We start from the raw sequence: 20,279 nt of genomic DNA on the forward strand, positions 1-20,279 counted from the left end.
TGTTATCAAAATGTATTTCTTCTCCAGAAATTTGGGATATTTGCTATTTTTTAGGAAAAATAGTTGGTCCTGTACACTCTTCTTTTCCCTTTTCCCAGAAATCATTACCGAACGCTTCGTCAGGCAATTATCGACATGGTTTTGGCAACAGAAATGACAAAGCATTTTGAGCATGTGAACAAGTTTGTGAACAGCATCACCAAGCCCATGTCCTCGGAAGAAGCACAGGTATTTTAAGTAGATGTATATTATGTGCATTTCAGTGGCACTTTCTTTTCATATTACCAGAATTCATACATCCACAACCAGGATCTGTGTTTTATGCTATTAGGTGCAAACAATGTCCAGGTGCTCAATCTCATAATAATATATTACACAATGTGCATTGTTTCTCTTCCGCTGATGGAAGGCATATAGAGCAAAAAAATACAGTAACTGGATTGCATGAACCAAATGTCACATAATGCATCACATTGTCATACAATAAATCCACATCTGTACGATATAATAAAAGGGACATATAACACGGTAGGCTCTCTTGTACTGCTTCCTAAAACAACCAGGTTTGTGCAGGGTTGTTTCTTATATTAAGGTGTAGTTTAAAAGCGTTATGATAGTGTTTTCATAGCAGTTGTGAGCAGTTATGCTAACCCCCACATTTAACTATGTATCTGCATTTCAGAATGAGGGTAGTGACTGTGAATGTACAACCAATCTCAAGAACATTCCAGATAACCAGACGTTGATTAAGCGCATGATGATCAAATGTGCAGATGTTGCAAATCCATGTCGCCCTCTAGAACTGTGTATTGAATGGGCTGGGAGGATTTCAGAAGAATATTTTGCACAGGTATGGCTTTATAATTTTTAAAACCGAATACTAACATAGCTTTTAGCATGAGAAAAATAATTTTACTTCTAAAATGCTCTTGTGTTTTCAGGTGACTAGAAAGCACATGCTAACTGTATTTCCCGCCTCAGCTTCTACCATCAATAACAGCTTCATATGCCATGACAGAATTCATTAAGTATAATTGATCAGTTTAAGCTAGCAGATGCTAAGCAAGTGCACACTCTTTTAAAAAAGATACTGGAGTGATTCAGAAGCACTTTGAACAACTGCAGCAAAAAAACAACCAACCAACCTCAATTCGGCAAAGATTTGAAGATTCTGCTGAAAATCTTTGATTGGAATGTGTTATGTAACTGAAAAAAAATGCATGAAAATAATGAAATCAGACTTGGATGATTGTGTTGCAGTCAAAGAATCTCAAATTGTGAAATCTGTTATGTGAAGTGCTATTGGGGGGGGGGGTGGCCTGGGTAGATTATTTGAACAGCCAAGAAAGGCAATGCAGTGCACTAAACAAGTAGAGAAAATGGAAGGAACCAATTTGTGAATTGACACTTTACTTATTTTTTATTGAAGGCATTTATATACTACTTAATCATTATCATTTCTAAGCAGTATACATGAGACTTTATAGCCCGGAGAAGGCTGCACTGAGGCAATAGGATGGAAATATTTTTGAGTGAGAGTGAAGTTCTTCATGCCTCTACAACATCATAGCTGCTTCCTGGTGTACAGCTATTCCCTAGTCCAGTGGTTCAATCGGCCACCTTTGAAGCAAACCATTCTGGAACTGCATCTGCTCACCTTGCCCTGTCCAACTGGTGTTAGCACTTGAGGCTGAGTGTTCATTCTTTTCCTCTGGCTCATTTTCCTGTATGGGAACAGCAGCAGCAAAATCCTAAACTGGACTTAAGAGATATTATTATTTCAATTTGTACCCTCCTTTTCTACATACATGTGCCCATGATGTGCAAAATGCCTGTTCATCTTCTGGGATAGTTTGAAGCAGAAACTAATCTTCAGGTCCCATGGATTTTTTTCTCTCATAATTTTGGGGATAGCAGTTCTGTGCTCCTGCTCCAGGTAGAATATTTTTAATTGCAACTGCAAGTAGCGTTTGTTTTCCTGAGCTATTGCTCTGTACTGTTAAGATCATATATGGTATACACACATACACCCCCCAAAAAAATTGTGTAATCTTTGCTTTGGCTGCACAAACTGACTACAATTCTTTTGTTTTCTACAGACGGATGAAGAAAAGAGACAGGGTCTGCCAGTTGTTATGCCAGTTTTCGATCGAAACACCTGTAGCATCCCCAAGTCTCAGATATCCTTCATTGATTACTTCATAATGGACATGTTTGATGCTTGGGATGGTGAGAAGTTGCATTTTCTTTTTTCTCTGTGGAAGAACAAATTTCTTACTGTTTCACCCCAAAGGTGGTAGGATATGAAAGTCTAAATCCATATGGCCAGGGACTGTGCATCACAGAATAAGCCCAAGTTCTGGGTTACACAGCACCCATGGGAAATCTGTGCTAGTGCAGATAGCACAACCTCTCAGGCTGGGGTGATTGGAAATTGCACACCGCTGGTAAATGTGTACTTTTAATGGTGAATACAGGTGAAAAAGAGCCTCCCCTAATGTACTGATTTTAGGGATTACTATGTTTTATGGCAGCTCAGTATGGACTACAAAATTGCTTTGGATTATTTTTCAGTAATTTTTAAATGGTTGCTGTTCTGAAATAAATAGAAACTATATTCTACAGCAACTGTTTGAGCGCAGAGCACAATTTTATTTTCCAGTTTCCTAACTAATGATCTAATTATGTAGCCAAAATGACACTGTCAACTCACAAGCCATCAGCAGGATTGGGAAAACAGCCCAATAAAAACTGAGCATGACAATGCAGGAATGGAAACTTGAGGGGGGGGGTGTATGCTGAGTAACCTGAAAAACAGCATGCCTGGTTGACTGGCACCTCGAACAGGAGCATATTCCATGCTGCAGCATTTTGTTGCAGGTCCCACTTGTGCTTTTGGAGAAAGTTAGCCACTAATAAAACTAGGTATAATTTTTTGTATACACTATTCGTTGTTTAGTACTAGCAGTTGACTAAATAATTCAGTACAAAGGCTGAAGACTATTCACTGTGAGAACACTTCCCTGAAGTTGACGCTATGTTTTTTCAGTTGTTGGGCTTTGACAGTAAAGCATTTCTTTTCTCTTCCTCTCTCAGCATTTGCACATCTACCTGTTTTGATGCAACATTTGGCAAATAACTACAAACACTGGAAAACACTAGATGAGCTAAAGTGTAGGAGCCTCCGGCTTCCTTCAGAGAACAATAACGGAAGCTGAAGGGAGGATATGGAACATCATAGCCTACCACTCACACTGTGAACCACTTACTGGTATGAACCCAAGAGGGGGCAATTTCCTTCACAATGAAGTAACCAACAGGGCAGCATGGAGAAGACTATTGTTTCTCAATTTTAAATTGTTCTAAATTCTACACAACTTTGTTTTTTTATATATAAAAATGATAATCGAGAAACCAATATATGCTTTATAGAGCTATTCTCTTTTTGTGGCACAATGGATCCTTTTAAATGTAATTTTATATAAAACAAATTGTTATAATTTGTCAAATTATATGATTGGTGTAAGTTGTTCGCAGGCCAGGATCAATTATACACATGAACTCCATGTAAGAGGGCAGAATTCTACAAAAAGCTAGCTTCTCTGGAATAACTATCAGTAACATTTGATAGACATAAGCATTTTGGGGAAGCCTGGTTTACAAGAACTTTAAAACAAAACAAAAAGCGATTGGAGAAAGAAATTTGAGGGGGTAAACAGCAAATTTAACTGTCCTTTCTTAGAAAAAAATAATTATTTTAATAGCAAAGTTAGTTAATTATCAACTTTGTTCTCTTTTGTATATGGTACAATTTCTGTGATCTAAACCTGTCTGTGCATACTGCTTCCCTCCTTATGCTGGCTTTCCTGCGGACTTAAATGTTAGGAGGCCGTTTGCATGCACAATAGGAATGCAGCCACAGAAGTAGCTCCATTACTAAAGTTGCACAGTAATGTGGGGACTTGACACACTGTGGTTTCTAGATACACAAGGAGACCTGGGAGCTGCTTTACTTATTAAACCAATTTTGTATAAAATTTTAGTAGGCAGTAATTAAGCCCATAAATTTGAGCCAATCTGTTCTCTTCTCTGCCTTCTAAACAGGTGACAGTGAGCCATATTGTGAAAGTCCAAACACGCAACTAAAGTCAGGGACTGGCACTTGTTGCATCTGTTGCTTCAATAGCACAATCATGCTTTGTGATGTTGTACAGTTCCAGTTTTACATCTGCCTGCTAGAATGGGGAGCAGTGTGTAACAGATGCTTATTTACATGAGCCATAAGGAAAAGAAACCCTGCTTAGATAGATATGCACACCCTCAAGCCATATTCAAAAAGGTCTCCAGAATCTACACTTGTACAGAGGCATCCTATTATCTTTCTATGAAAAGGGAAATGGCTGCTCATACATTGTATTTCCCTCATAGAGGACAGGAAAGCCCCTGTGCCTTTATAGTGTCCTGGACTGCAGCCATAGTAATTACTCTTAAGACAGTGACTTTAATATCAAGGACCCAAGACAATGTATACGCTAAATATAGTCTATAACGTTAAGAACAGAACAAAAACACAAGGTTCAGGTTGTATTGCTATTTGATGCAAGCTGCTTCAAGAGCCTCAGTTAAGAATGATGTATTTTTTTAAAAAATAAAAAGTAATATAGACCTAATAAGATTCATTTTTAAATTACGGATAGGGAGGTCCTCTTGGGCAAGCCCCATAAAAATGGATTGAAGTTGCATTCTTACCCACCTACCATTCATTTCACTAGGGCTCCTGTAGGAGTGAATCCTAGTGAGTTGTGCTATTTTCCAGAGTACGATGGAAAATGATTTCAAGTTTCAGGATACCCCCCTGGAGTGAACACTGAATAATTTTTAAATATACAACTGACAGACAGAGAATGGGAAGCTCTTTTTATTTATTTATTTATCTTTCCTTATCATTTTCTCTCTTTTCACTTTTTTTTTTATCTTTCTGTTACTTTTTATTTCCCTTTTCTGCTTTGCTCCTGCTTCTGGTTTGTTTGTTTTTTAATGTCGGTGAGGGGATTTTATGCAAATGAAGGTGGAGGATGGCAGGTGAAAGTCCCTGTGTGAGAGGCAGGGAAGATCTCCCAGGGTGGGAGAAGATTAGGAAGCTTTCAGGTGAGAGTTGGGAGGGGCCACCTCTTTCTGTGTGAGACAAGGATTGAGATCTACCTTTGAGAGAGGAATTCACATTTCCCCTCCTCTTTTTCTGTTTTTGTACTGTAGCATGAAAAGCCTTAATAAAATCTTATCAAAAGAAAGAATATGATTTATAGTTTTTGACCAGTAGTTAGCCAATTTGATGATTTTCTAAGTCAGTACAAGAACTATCAGTGACACAAGGTACTTCAAATTAGTCAACTATTACTTAACACTGCACATTACAAGGGACTCTTCTAATGCTGAAACGCATATGATCTGATATAAAGTATTACACTGCCCGACCAAAAGAAAAAAAACTTTGGCCATCTCCATATTTTTGTGCTGAGTCCAAGGAGGAAAACCAGGTGAAGTAAACAATAGTGTTACTACTGATGAAAAATGATTGTAGCTTACATGATGTGCCAACATTTTTTCAATGTTTTGTATCAAGTTATGTAAAATACTGTAAAACATTCATATACTTTCCATGCAGAGAAATGTATAGAAGCTATATTTTTGTTAGAACTCTAACAGCACCTAACTTCCGTTGCTATGTATTATAATGCTACATTGTGTTGTTTAAAGAATGGTGTGTTCACTGCAGTATTCATAAGTTCCATTATGTACTAATAGCAAAGCCTATATCTGATTAAATTTTAATTCATTTTTATTCACATAGCCTTAGCTCCAGTTCTGTTACAGTTAAATGTGTGTGCCTTCTCTTCATGCTCTCATTCAATCCAATTTTTTCATCATCAGCAGAATACACAGTAATTGAGACAGATGCAACAAAAATCCTGGGGTTCAAGGTATATAACTTACAATTAGACAAAATGCACCAGTGTAAGACTACGTTATCGAAGAAGCTCATCTCATTCAATGCCTCCCTCAGAGCAGTTTTAGTACCTTTTTGTTTGGGCATGCCCCTATTGATTGCATATTTTCTGTTAATACATGAGTCAACTTACATTTGACAAACTATCCCAACTGCTCTAGACAACCCTTTCAGAATCCACTGGTAAGAGGGGCCTCTCCCAAAGTTATCAGTCCACTTTAGTTCAACCCTACAAGATGCTATGTAAGTTAGCTGTTGATATAAAGGAGTGGTTTCTATGAGGGTAAGGTAAGCTCTTTCTGCACCTCACAGTCCACCGTCTTTGGCAGTGTCATAGAGGAAAACTTGGCAGTCTTGTGGGTTAATAGTTCCTCAATGCTGATTAAAGTGTTTTTAAAAAAGGTTCCAGAAAAAAAAATACACACAAGTTTTTTTAAAAAATACTTAAGACTTTAAATAGCTTATTTCTATTATTCATATTCCATACCTTTATCCCATATATTTATGTCCTTTTAGATCCTAAGCTGCAAATCTTCACTTTGTTCTAACTTATGAAATAACAGTAAGCTGCGCAATCTCGACTCTCGTTCTCCATCTTTCCACAAAATAACAAGGTGATCAGCAGAGCATGTTGCCAGGCCATGTTCACTGAAGTACAGGAACATCTACAACAAAAACTGTATCATCAATACAATATACTCAACTATAAGACTTTTTTTATCAACATTCACAAAATAAAGTCAAATAAAGTAACACAGTTGCCCAAAATGGTAACGCCTCAAGAACATAAAAGCAACCTGGTTAGGCTCAAGTATGTGGGAGACAGCAAAAGATATAATCATAAAATAAGCCAAACAGAACTAGAGCAGCAGGAAGTATGGAGCCTAAAACAAATTCAAGAAGTGAGAGGAAAAACCAGGACCCAATGAACTATTTTAGGAATGTTCAAGGGCACGGGCACGCCTAGCAGTTTTAAACTTTTTAAAAAAACAAAACAAAACAAAAGAATATTATGCCTGCTTCTGAAAGTTACCTCAAGAAGAAGCAGTTTTTATGAACAAGCCCAACTTTGGGGCATGTTGAGCAAGTTGCATGATTCATTTTACATGCCAAAATACTGGTGCAAACAGGACAAATACATAATTATAGTTGCAGTTCTATACACACTTACCTAGGGATAAGTCTCATGGAATTTAGTGGGACCTACTTCTGGGTAAGCATGTAGAGAATAGCACAGGAAGTATTTTCATATGTAGTAAAGACAATGTTGAATGAAGTAGTTTGCTATTTCTAGTTCCTCTAGTTTATTAGAACTGTAACTAACATACCACTCAAAGTATGAGGCACCTGAGAGTCAAGGTAAGAGTTTTCTTCCCTGCTTTGTGTCATAATAGAACACAAAAAGAACACAATGAATGCCTTCCAGGCTGAGACTTCAATTTTCACAGACTACTGTACTTGCATGTCTCAAGATCCAATTAGGGAAGAAGCTCTGACTCCTTATACAGCCTCAAATAAATCTAGTCCCTATGTAGCTGTTTAAGAGAAATAACCCTTATAGTTACAGGAACAATGGCAGCAATAATTCCAACAAACCTGAACAGCTAAAGAGTGCCCAATCAAATCCCCAATGAGATCCAAGGAGAAAACAGTGGTGCTCTCTGGTGGCTTTTTAGCTGTATGACTGGCTTGTTTACTTGTCCTTCCAAATCCCCACATACTGAAAAAACCTGGAAAATAGACAGTTGGTTGAAGTAAATGAGTTTCCTGCAGACTACATCAGGTTTCTACTTCTTCATTCGTTTGCTTCCTGCCAAAATCCAGGCATTCAAACCAAGCGGACGACCAAACTCCATGAACTTATCAGAAGGGCCATGGGATGTTTTGTTACCACAAACTAGTGGCTGTCAAATGATGGCCCTTAAGCTAACCAAGGCATATAAAATGGGATGCTGTCGAACTAAATATATTTGGCAAACATAAATATACTTCTATCCAGCCAACTCAATGGTCATTATCTTACAAGCTTCTATATGAGAACAGCTGTGTAGAAATGGCTACATGTACATTCACATTAAAATGTCTCTCTTGCTTTCTGAGCAACTTTCACACAAACAAATTTAGCAGAGTGACTAAATAACATTTTAATTTTGTGCAGCCCTGGTCACTCTACTGGCATTCACCAGCATATTCCTTCTATCTCAGATATTGTGTAAACAATCCTCATTCTGGATACAGACCTGAAGGAACAGGTTCAGCTGTAAGCTGCTGTTTTTCTCGTAATTCCCATATGCGAACACTGCCATCTTCTGAACAGGAGATTATTTGCCTGTAAAGCAAATGTGACTTACTTATTACTGGAGTGTCATGCAGAACCACATTAGCAGAATTTCACAAAACAAAGACTCTGTAATTGTGACCTAATGTTTAGAATTAATGTTCCCAGTGGGCCTGCTTTCTGAAGGATACCTTGCTATCAGCCCAGTTTCAACTAACATCGACAACAGAGGTTGATTCTGGCAGTCCCTGTCAAAGAAGGCAGGCAGGAGATATTGCCTGTCTTGAGTGTGGACTAAATCCATTGCCACAAAGACCGCTCTTGTCCTGGTGCTATTTAATAACTACGTGCTGCTGCTGGGAGAGATCTTTGGTCAGTGGTGGAGTCTGGGCTCTCAAATCTCAGCAGTGCCCTGTGCAACCCTAAAATCCCTCCCACCTCCGCCTCCCAACCTCCATTCTACGGCATTGTTGTGGCACCACCTGCAGCATGGCATCCAATGTTAGCAATAATGTGTTTAATGAGCATGAATGGGTTTCTTTTTGTTAATTGTACATCAGAATTTCAGTACTGCAATTTAAAAATAAATAAGTGAGCAATTCAGGCTAAAGACCAGGATTATCATGCAGCCAGGGAAGCAAAATATAACAGGTCAATGGTTGCTCAAATATTTTATAATGAAAGGTTGGGGGGGTTGGGTGAAATGAACAAACATCAAGTGTGGCCCTCTTCATCTTTCTGGTGCTTACATTTCCAGCGTATGAAAAATTTAGTGTAACTTGCACCTGTTTGGAACTTTTGTAATGTGCAGGACAGTGGAGTCATGAGCAGTCTTCTGGAAGGCAATCACACGCTTCATTTGAAGGTTATACACGTATATGCCCTTTCCAACAGCAGCGAACACACACTGGAAAGAAAATTCAATAGAACATCTTAACAAAGCAGACATATTACGTTGTGTAATGGATTTCCAGGAGGACTGTGACACTGTTACCTTTCAATCTAAACCAAATAGCTCAGAAGGCAAGAGGTGCGTAGCTCCTTAAACTGTAATTACCACTATAATTACTAAAATAGTTTTTGCATTATGCCTCAATTCATATAAATACTACAGTCCTATTGCTGTCGGTGGCATCTAATAAACTATAAAGCACAGCCAGCTATTTCCATCCACAACCCTTTTCAAGGCCCGTAGGTTTGTAAAAACCTTGTTCTGCCAGACCTTTGCTGGCCTATGTGTTCAGTTTCTTTCTAGCCCCCTGCTGCTGACTACAATTTAACAGATTTACTACTGACTGGGTGCATTTGGTCAAAGAAATCTCAGCTTAATAAGCTGAGATATGAAGAAGCCACACATGACCACTTTGTTTCTCCCTTTGTGCAAGCAGGAAAACAAACCAGGAAGTCTCATTTAGCCATAGCTTGCCATTACAACTGAACCAGTAGCTATGATTAATGGCTTTCAAGTAAGAAAGTAAATTTAAAGCCAATGTTAAACTATAACTTTGTATTACGACTTGTTTGGCAGCCATTAACCACAGTTTCACCATTTGGAAATTATCAGGAAACTGTGATTAATTTATTATTATTATTATTATTATTATTATTATTATTATGTATTTGTTAGTTGCTTTTCTTATTGCGTTACTCAAAGTGACATATTAAAACCAATAAAAACTTATAAACATAACCATTCAAATAAAAAGCTAAACGCAGTTAAACAAAAATGGTAGTTAAGTGAGGCTTCCTGGCTTGTTTCCCTGCTCAAACACGGGAGCAGCAAAGTGGCTGCCATGGGTACATTATGCTTGTTCATATCTCAGCTTTTTAAGATGAGATTTAATCGTTTGAACAGGGCCACTGTGTTCCTTTGCGTTTTATGACAGTATAATGTGTATATTTTATGTTATTGCTTTTATGGCAGAACCACAACCTACAAGCATTAAAAAATGCCTAACACAATGTGCTCTAAAGTAAGTTAGTAAACCTGCAACAAAACATTGCTGTATTGTCCCAGCTGCTAACATGGGTAGGGAATCCCACAATCCTAATTAGGCCTGCTAGGCCACTTTGGGCAAACCACGCCCACCCATCAGTCAGCTGATGTCATACACTATCAGGTGCAGAGATCTGTTATTTCTAGACTAAGCACTAAGGATTAAGATTGGAGTTAAGGGTGAACACCACAGCACAAAGACCAGATATAGGTCTTTGACAGCATTTCTCACTTCTGATCTTGGCGCTGTGGGGCTAAAAAGAACAACAAGCAAAAATTGACCATGCTCAGAAATGCCATTTGATAAAATTGCATCCAAAAGAAGATATCTACTTGATTTCTACTAATCTAATAATTGCTAACTTAATGAAAATGCACATTATTTTTGTGAAGAACACAGCACGCATTGCAAATCTGGCAGCCATGCTGTGTTCCTTGTCCTATTCTATTCAGTGCCCAAACCCCAAAACACACTCCATTTCAAGTCTGAAATGACTGAAATTCTGCAATCATTTAATGGGATTCTCACAGGAGTAGTTTCATTGGATTGAGCCTGTAGGAGTTCACTGAAATTTACAAAGCTAAGACAAGTTCTAAAATTAACCTTTCGCTCAGGACTCTCAATCTGCATTTCTTGTTGGGATGTGAAAATAAATAAAGCATAAGTACATATTAAATCAGCATTTTTTTAACCAGACACAGAAAAACAATTGTAAGTCTCATTTTTTTAATACTGTTTAAACGTTCACCTCCTCATCAGAAGCTAAATGTTGAATTGAAACTTCATTTTGACTGTGCGATAATTTTATTTCTTGTTGTGGGTCAACGTGAAGAGAAGCATCCCATCTGCGTTCATATGCATGCATGGTCCAGTCCAATGCATCCCAGACTATCAGCTCACCAACATGAGAGCCTGTTGCAAAAGTCAGATCTAGGCACCAAAAATATTAGAGTTTGCATAAATAAACACCTATTTACACAGAGGCTCACAAGCTAATCAGATAACAAGCAAAGTCAATGCAAATCGGGCTCTGCCTGGCCCATTTCCAACTGACTCGGGAGAACAGGAATCTGACAGACTTTAGCAACAAAGCCAGCCAAGGTTACTAGACTACCAAAATGTTTACCAGCCTGCTTTCCCACCTACACAAACCTACAATAGACATTAGTGGCTGTAATGCCTGGTCACCTGGAGGTACCGGTAAATTTCACTGGCCACATGGGACAACTATTTGCAAGCCTAAGTAAAACTCTAGCCGGTAGCTGGAGGAGAAAGCCAAACGTGGAAGCACCCTTTGTACATAAAATAAGAAATGCAATAAAAATTAAAGAGAAAAATACAACTAAACAAAAATAGTGAAACTACTCTTATCATGTCTAACAAGCAATTGCACAAAATTCAAGCGCAGCAGAAGGCTGCACACTCACTTTTGCACTGCAGAGAGCTGATGGGGGGAGAGGGGAAAAAAGACAACTCTGAGTCCAGAAGTGTTTTTTGTTTTGTTCTTAATCCACCAGCCCTGCACCCCCACCCTGAGAATATCAGAATAATTACAGTTTTGCAGGGACATCTCATATATACCCTGGATAAGTATGGTGAATGTTGTTGATTCCACAGCAATGTTTCACACTGGAGATGAAGCTAAACACAAGACACTGCTTTCACATTTAAATTGACTCTTCTGGATTAAGATTATTAATTGTACTGTAAAGACTTTAACACTAAGAGAGCCAATATGGTGTAGCGGATAGATTAGAACTGATGAGACCCAGGTTCTAATCCTTACTCAGCCATGCAGCTTATTGAGTGACCTTGAGCCAGTCACCATCTCTCAGCCAAACCCACCTCATGCTTATTTCAAGGATAAAATGGGCAGGGAAGAGCTTTGCACCCTTGTCCAGAAGAAGGATGTGACCAAAATATAACCACACACTTATTTAAAGACCAATAAAAACATTATGCATTTCATTCCAAATAAAAAAGAAGTCACTGTACATGTAAGTTAATTGAAATCAGTTAAGCTTAACTGTATTTGGATTGCTATCTCAATAAACAGACAAGCAACTTCATGTTGATTTAGGTACAGGCCAATCTATTGTGCAGAGATGTTTGAAAAAAGAAAAAGGTTTAACACAAATCAACTCAGCTGCATCTCAAATAATAAAAACTTCAGATAAACATTTAGTTACATTTGGGAAGCAACATAAGAAACTTTGTAATTTAAAAATGTGTCATGAGTTACTAGCAATTAAATTAGTAACAGTCTTACCACTGACACTGACCAACGATACAATATTGTCCTCATGGTCAAGAAGGCGCTTCACTTCAATGACATCCCATTCAGTTCCATCTCTGGAAGCTTTCAGTCTAAGAATGACTTCAAAGAGAAAGGCAGGCAACATCTTGACATTTATGAGAATACATATAATTAGGACCTGCAACAAAATGTTGCAGTGTAGCCTCACCTAACAGGAATGTTACTTTTCAGAGTTCCAGGCAGGCTGGCACATTTTCCTCCAGAATACTCTACTGCCCACACACCTCATTTTCTATTTTTTTTTCCTAAGGACACTCAACATTTTGTGGCTATTGAGCATGCAGTGGCTATTTATCAAGCTCAGGGGAACCCTAAAGTTGACAGTAGGTTTTTTAAAATTAAAATAAAATAAAATTTAAACACACAAGTCCTCCCAAAACAGCATAAGAGCACACTCTTTAAAATTTTGGGCTTTAAAATTTAAAAAACAAAAAACTACTGCCAATTTTAGGGTTCCCCTGAGCATGATAATGTTTCTGGGTTCTTTGTGGTCCTGCCAATTTGGCTCCACTTCCGTCAGCACTCACAGCCTCAGTTTTCTTCAGAAAGAATTATTTCGCTACAAGCAGAGGCGACCATAATTCTGATATGGAGATCCTTGTGTGCTGAACAGATAAGCAGCTCTGTCACTTCTGAAAGCACTGGTCACCTGACTAATGGGGCGGGTGGTACACTGCTTGCTCCTGCAAGATTTAAGTCCTTTCAAACACGAAGAGGGTATTACAGGATAGATATTTAAGAGACAAGTGTTTGGAAATCTAAGACCAAAGCTGTTGGCATGGTATGTATTTACAAAAGCTATCTGTTGGAGACTTTAAGATCTCAATATTTTATTTAGTTTTGTATACTAAGAAAATGAAATAAAGAAATAAATGTTTTTTTAAAACCTACTCTGCCTTCTTGTTGCAGCTCCCTCAAGGACTGCTGCTTTCCATGTGCAATGTACTGCTGTATCAACATACCAAATAAATATTGATTGCCCTCCTTAATTTCAAACATTGCATGAAATCATTAAAATATACAACAGCGTTATATCAAGGGACAGTAATACAAACACAAAGGCTCCAGGATTAAGTGGAATTAGTGCACAGGTGCTTGGATCTTAACCCCTGTAGACACAATGCATGTTCCTCCACATTTTAAAACATACAGAACACACAGCTAATAACATTCAAATATTTATTATACAGTATATAGCAATACTCACTCAGTTCTTTGCCAACTGCTGCCGCCACACAATTTTTAGGCAATTCTATCATAGCACTGATATCTTTATTAAGAAGATGGGGGGGGGGATAGACAGCAAGATATTTTATTACAAGTAAAAAGTGAATGCACACTCAATCTATTATAATTATTTCACAAAATTATAAAACACTATCTGACTTTCTCACAAGAAGGTTACTCAAATCATGAATTTCCATAAAGTTTTTCCTAAGAAAAAATGAAGGGAGGGGATAAGCAATACAAATCTCTCTTATATTTTCATAAAAGCCTTTTCCCTCTGTTTTTAGGACATGCAATTCTGCAAGTCTGTCCTCATTGAAAACTACAGAGCAGATTATGGTGTGCAAACTTTTAAAACACCTTTGTACATCTGCAAACCAAAAACATTTTGCAGCACATTCCTACATTATTATAAGCATCACATTTCTTTATTATATTCCAGTTACATTTCTGTATTTTGCTTATAAGGTTGGGTGGAATCTTACAGCATTTATCTAATGCCTACAGTAGATGGCAGTGGAAGAACCTAATTTAATTTCTAAAGGAATATATATTCATTTAGTGATTTATATATACCGACCCAGCTCAGTTAAGTTAACATACAGTTACTGAAGTTTGACATATTCTACAATTCATAGGACACATGAGGCTCCAAGTGCTCTTAATTCAAAAATGATTACACTGACATTTTAAAAATAGAGGTCAGCTTCAATATATGTTATCTTTAGAATTAAAGGGACTTTGCCAATTTGATTTTGTGTCATTATATAGATCCATTTTACTTAACTTTAGCTGCTATAATGAGTCATTTACATTTTTACCTGCATCAATAAGATGACTTGTCTTACACAAGAGATCTAATTTTCGGTTCCAAACACACAGATCACTCCCTCCAGACAGCCATACATCCAGCCTTTGAAGAACTGTCAAACACTGTAGAACCAAGTCAAATAATCATATCATGTCTCATAACAAAGCTCTTTAGGAAAAATTTACAGTAAGATTGCCACCAGCTTTTTCAGTAAGGGTTTGACTATTACAGAATCAACCTGAAATTCTATTTCCCAGCAACATTTCTTGTGCTTATAAACTACAAAGAAAAGTTGATGGACCATGGTGCTTGATACTGCAATATCATACAAAGGAGGATATGAGGCAGACACAAAACCTGTCATCTTATTACTAAACTTTTGTTCAAGTCTTTTAAAATATTTTTTATGTCAAATACTGTATATACAACAAGCTTTTCCATGAGATGTTTTGTTAAAAAGATACACGTTATATCAAGAGAAGGTCTCTAGTGGTGTGAATTCAAAGACCAATGAAATTCTCCAGCTTTTCAGAGGTATAAAATTAACTTTTCATGATTCGCAGAAGTAGCTAGTCATAAAGGCCATGATACTTGAACATAGCTCTGTGACATGAAGACAAGAAGAGGGCAGATGGAACAACAAAAAATTCCCTACGTTTTCCACTGATGGAAGCTTTACTGTCAGCTGAGCTACATCACTGGATACAACTCATTTTATATTAGTTTTTTCTTGTAAGCTACTTGGAGTTTATTTTACTAAGTCAAGCAGGGTGTAGGCTGGGTGATGTATCGATACATCATCTGAAATCTGTTAAGTCCGCATTGTGGTAATGGTTTCATAATATTTGACATGGGAAATTACAGTGGTACCTCTGCTTACGAACTTAATTTGTTTCTGTTCTTAACCTGAAACTGTTCTTAACCTGAGGTACCACTTTAGCTAATGGGGCCTCCTACTGCTGCTGTGCCACCAGTGCGCTATTTCTGTTCTCATCCTGGGACAAAGTTCTTAACCTGAGGTACTACTTCCGGGTTAGTGGAGTCTGTAACCCGAAGTGTTTGTAACCCAAGGTGTTTGTAACCAAAGGTACCACTGTACAATGTGTGTACTATGTAAAAGAATTGTAATGTGAGAAAAACTGTGAATCCAGTCATCCCTTGTCTCATGATTCCTGCCACCCCTGTTGCTCTGTACTATAAAATAACAGTTGTAACACCATATGTTAAAGGTAAGTAAAGTGTATCAGTTTTAGAACCATAAGTAGTAGCAGTTGCCAGGGCTTTACCTCTACATAGTTCCATCCTTATTTCAGACATCATGATATAGATATATTGCAATGTTAAGCTGGTAATATATCACAGTGTTGAAAACCCGACATTGCTCAGCCCTAGCAGGGTGCATGCTTTTAAATAAATAAAAATACCTCAGATTTGCAAATCACATGAATTGCCCCTTAACTGCCACAATCAGTACAATCAAATCAAAGCCAGTTTCATTTTTCTTACCTTTACTGTGGAATGAAAGCAGGATACTTTATGAACTTGCCTACCATTGTCACAATCCCAAACCTGGTTTCATTCATTAAGGATCTCAAGACTACAACAAGTTTAAGGCATGTATCCATATTCAAAGGCAGAACTATAGAAATGGAGATGCACAAGCACAAGTGTATTATTAATAATAATAATAATATAGCGATCTGTGCCCAGAAGTCTCAGGGTGGATCTACATAAAAACCACAATACAAATATTCAAAATAAAAACAACAACTCAATAACACCCCCCCCCCAAAAGAGCCACATTTTTAAAAGGGCATAGGATGTCAATCAGATCAACCAAAGTCCTGGTTAAAAAGGAATGTTTTTGCCTAGAGCATTCCACAGACAGGGAGCCACTGCAGAGAAGGCTCGTTCTCCTGTTGCCACCCTCCGGACCGCTTGAGGAGGCGACACATGAAGAAGGGCCTCAGAAGAGTCAGGGTCCAGGTAGGTTCATATGGAAAGAGGTGGTTCTTGAGGTATTGTGGTCCTGAGTCACTTAAGGCTTTATAGGTCAAAACCAGCACTTTGAACCGGGCCTGGAAACTAATTGGTAGCCATTGTAGTAGGACTAGGATCAGTGTAATATGCTCAAACAGTCTTGCTCCGGTGAGCAACCTGGCCACTGAATTCTGCACTAGCTGAAGTTTCCGGACCATTTTCAGAGGCAGCCCTACATATAATGCATTGGAAGGAATCTAACCTTGAGGTTACCAGAGCATAGACAACAGTAGTTAGGCTATCCCTGTCCAGATAGGGATGTAGCATAGGGTGCCACTGAAATTTGAGGCCCCAAGGTCGACCACTGTCACCCGCCACACAAATGTTGGAGGGAAAGGAGTACCAGCAGCACATCTCCCTCCCACAAAGAGTTGGGGTCTGGGTCAGATTAAAGGATACAATAACAGTTCTATCAGCACCTGCTGTCAAGATCAAGTGACATTTTTCTTCACAAGTATCTGATAGAGGAAAAGATGCAAGAGCAGTAATCTTTTGTGTATGTGCATGTAGCTCAAATAGCTTTTCTCCAGTCTGGAAAACAAAAAAGACATCTTAATGATCTGAATGAAATAAAATGTTATAGACCAATGCACATAACAGCATAATCCACTGGGATGTGATTTAATGGAGCAATGTGTAACTGGAAATACTGCTTTTACTGGTTTTATATTGTATTTTCTTCATTTTCGTACCACTTACTGTTTTTATGTTGCAGGCTGCTTAGAGATTTTTAAAGTATTACATGGCTTATAAACATTTTAAATAAATAAATAAATTAACGATTTCAAGAAGGTAACAGTCCTAACTGACACTAAAACTTCTGCATTGAAACAAGGTCAAGAACTTGGCATGGAATTATGGACTGAAGCATGTACTAGGGCTGGGCGATAACTGGTTTTCAATGTCACAATATATCACCAGCTAAACATTGTGATATATCGATATATCACGATATCTGAAATAAGGAAGAAACTATGCAGAGGCGAACAGAACAATGTCCTGGCAACTGCTACTACTTATGGGTCTAAAACTGATAAATGATGATATTATCAATCACTTTATGATCACTTTCAGCAGTAGGCAAGCCAAAATGAATCCAAATGAGACTTTGGTTCGGGGCTTGGCTACCAAATGGTGGTATTCATGACAATCCAAAGTACAGTGATGAGTCATAGTGAATACAAATAATTTGGGACTATCAAGACTGCCAGCAGGCCTGCTAGGTGGCAGAAGCAGCATCAGCCTGCGAGGCCTTGTCGTGGTGGTGGCAGTAGCAGTGGCAGCAGGAGACGGTAGCAGAAGAATAGGTGGCCTTCAAGGTCTTGCTGAGGCAGACTGCCACTGCCTCCCACTACCACCAGGAGGACTTGCAGGCTGCTGCCACTTCTTTCTACCACGGCAAGGTTTTGCAAGCCTCACTGCTTGTGTCGCCACATGGTCTCGCAGGCTGCCTCTACTATTGCCACCATCTTCTGTTGCCGCTGCAAGGCCTCAAAGGCCGCCACCACTGCTGCTGCTGCCTTCCATCACTGCCACTGAGTCCTCGCAGGTCGCTGCTGCTACTGCCATCACTATCACCACCACAAGGCCTCGCAGGCCACCACTGTTTGTGCCGCTGCCATTGCACACGTTGTGATTCGCCATTTATTGCTAGCTCAAATATTAAGAATCAATTATCACGATGTGAACTTCAAACCAGTTTTGGATGATATATAGCTATATCGCCCAGCCCTAGCATGTACATAATTCAAAATCTCAATTTTTATAAAATTCAGCATCCTTCTAGACATTTTCTGTGTTAGTGAACAGTCCAGTATTAAGGAAACATATCACAAGTACTAAAAGCTTTAAAACATTTCTCTCTCTTACACACACATTTACTTTATCCTTTATCTTTCAGATAGTTATAGAGCAACCTAGATAACTGCTAAGTCAGGAAATAAATGCTTAGCACATAATATACGCAATTCTATGTCAGGATAATGTCACAAAACATGCAATTATACTATTATTGCAGGGACATTACCTTAGTTTCACAGGAAGATGTCAAAATATAAACTGAAAATTTGAAAATCAATTTTGTCTCCAACTTTTCTAATGAGAATTAGATAAAAAACTCAGTAGGGTCATTCAAGATTATTTACAAAATGGAGTTTTTAAGTTTGAACAACTGCTTCTGTGACCTTTTTTATTATCCAATTATCTTTAATAACTAACTTTATATTTAGATAGCTCATGGGTAATGTAATAGCTCCAATTTAAACTTCACCTAATTTTCATCTGTATGCAATGCATTTCTGAACATAAACAAACCTGAGCATTCCACAAACATACAATCCCATCATCACCAGCAGATGCAAACCTGGGAAACAACAAATCAAAAATTAGATACATATATATAAAGGAAATGCTACATTTATATAGAAACAAAAAGAATAGAAAATGTTACCACTAACCATTCTTTAAATTATCTCACAGATATGCACAGGGCAAAAACACATGAAAACATGATTTTAGTGGAAGCTGTTCCTAAAAATGTCTAAATCTTCAAAATTAAAAACAGTTTTCAATTATGCAGTGAAGGCGGTGAATGTCCTGTGTGAGGTCCTATGGAGGCAGTTGGAGGATGGATGGCGGCTAATGGATTGAGTTTGAATCCTGACAAGACAGAAGTACTGTTTTGGGGGGACAGGAGGTGGGCAAGTGTGGAGGACTCCCTGGTCCTGAATGGGGTAACTGTGCCCCTGAAGGACCAGGTGCGCTGCCTAGGAGTAATTTTGGACTCACAGCTGTCCATGGAGGTGCAGGTCAATTCTGTGTCCAGGGCAGCTGTTTACCAGCTCCATCTGGTACGCAGGCTGAGACTCTAACTGCCAGAGTGGTGCATGCTCTAGTTATCTCTCGCTTGGATTACTGCAATGCGCTCTATGTGGGGCTACCTTTGAAGGTGACCTGGAAACTACAACTAATCCAGAATGCGGCAGCTAGACTGGTGACTGGGAGCGGCCGCCGAGACCACATAACACCGGTCTTGAAAGATCTACATTGGCTCCCATTACGTTTCCAAGCACAATTCAAAGTGTTGGTGCTGACCTTTAAAGCCCTAAACGGCCTCGGTCCAGTATACCTGAAGAAGCATCTCCACCCCCATCGTTCTGCCCGGACACTGAGGTCCAGCTCTGAGAGCCTTCTGGCGGTTCCCTCACTGCGAGAAGCCAAGTTACAGGGAACCAGGCAGAAGGCGTTCTCGCTAGTGGCACCCACTCTGTGGGATGCCCTCCCACCAGATGTCAAAGAGAAGAACTACCAGACTTTTAGAAGTCATCTGAAGGCAGCCCTGTTTAGAGAAGCTTTTAATGTTTAATAGACCACTGTATTTTAATATTTTGTTGGAAGCCGCCCAGAGTGGCTGGGGTATAAATACCGTATTTTTCGCCCTATAGGACGCACCGGCCCATAGGATGCACCTAGTTTTCAGGGGGGGAAATCAAGGGGGAAAAAATGATCCCCCCCCCACAGCTCTGGGAGCAGCGGACAGGCTGCACGCAGCCTGTGCGCTACTCCAAGACCTTCTTCCTGCTTTTGCAGGAGGTGGCGGAATT

General features: G+C 38.8%; 2 protein-coding genes across 7 annotated transcripts in view; one reads left to right on the plus strand and one right to left on the minus strand.

Annotated features, from left to right (window-relative positions):
- Positions 1-3,660, plus strand: part of PDE8B (phosphodiesterase 8B) — a 40,281-nt gene extending 36,621 nt beyond the window's left edge. For both annotated transcript variants that reach the window (XM_079995419.1, XM_079995420.1), the window contains exons 19-22: positions 99-228; positions 683-850; positions 2,100-2,229; positions 3,097-3,660. In XM_079995419.1, the coding sequence (XP_079851545.1) occupies positions 99-228; positions 683-850; positions 2,100-2,229; positions 3,097-3,218 (550 nt within the window). In that variant the 3' untranslated portion in view covers positions 3,219-3,660. The remainder of the gene's footprint in view (positions 1-98; positions 229-682; positions 851-2,099; positions 2,230-3,096) is intronic.
- The window catches only part of WDR41 (WD repeat domain 41), a 29,382-nt gene continuing 10,496 nt past the window's right edge, over positions 1,394-20,279 (minus strand). For 2 of the 5 annotated variants that reach the window (XM_079995675.1, XM_079995678.1), the window contains exons 3-14: positions 18,991-19,039; positions 17,077-17,208; positions 16,144-16,206; positions 14,648-14,759; positions 13,807-13,869; positions 12,552-12,659; positions 11,031-11,212; positions 9,071-9,192; positions 8,248-8,336; positions 7,604-7,737; positions 6,495-6,672; positions 1,394-1,724 (exon numbers count right to left, since the gene is read on the minus strand). In XM_079995675.1, the coding sequence (XP_079851801.1) occupies positions 6,520-6,672; positions 7,604-7,737; positions 8,248-8,336; positions 9,071-9,192; positions 11,031-11,212; positions 12,552-12,659; positions 13,807-13,869; positions 14,648-14,759; positions 16,144-16,206; positions 17,077-17,208; positions 18,991-19,039 (1,207 nt within the window). In that variant the 3' untranslated portion in view covers positions 1,394-1,724; positions 6,495-6,519. Of the gene's footprint in view, positions 1,762-6,494; positions 6,673-7,603; positions 7,738-8,247; positions 8,337-9,070; positions 9,193-11,030; positions 11,213-12,551; positions 12,660-13,806; positions 13,870-14,647; positions 14,760-16,143; positions 16,207-17,076; positions 17,209-18,990; positions 19,040-20,279 lie in introns of all 5 variants that reach the window. The other 3 variants (XM_079995677.1, XM_079995676.1, XM_079995679.1) reach the window with 3 other exon arrangements.

Source organism: Podarcis cretensis, assembly GCF_951804945.1.
Source record: "Podarcis cretensis genome assembly, chromosome: 11".
In the NCBI taxonomy this organism is placed as follows: domain Eukaryota; kingdom Metazoa; phylum Chordata; class Lepidosauria; order Squamata; family Lacertidae; genus Podarcis; species Podarcis cretensis.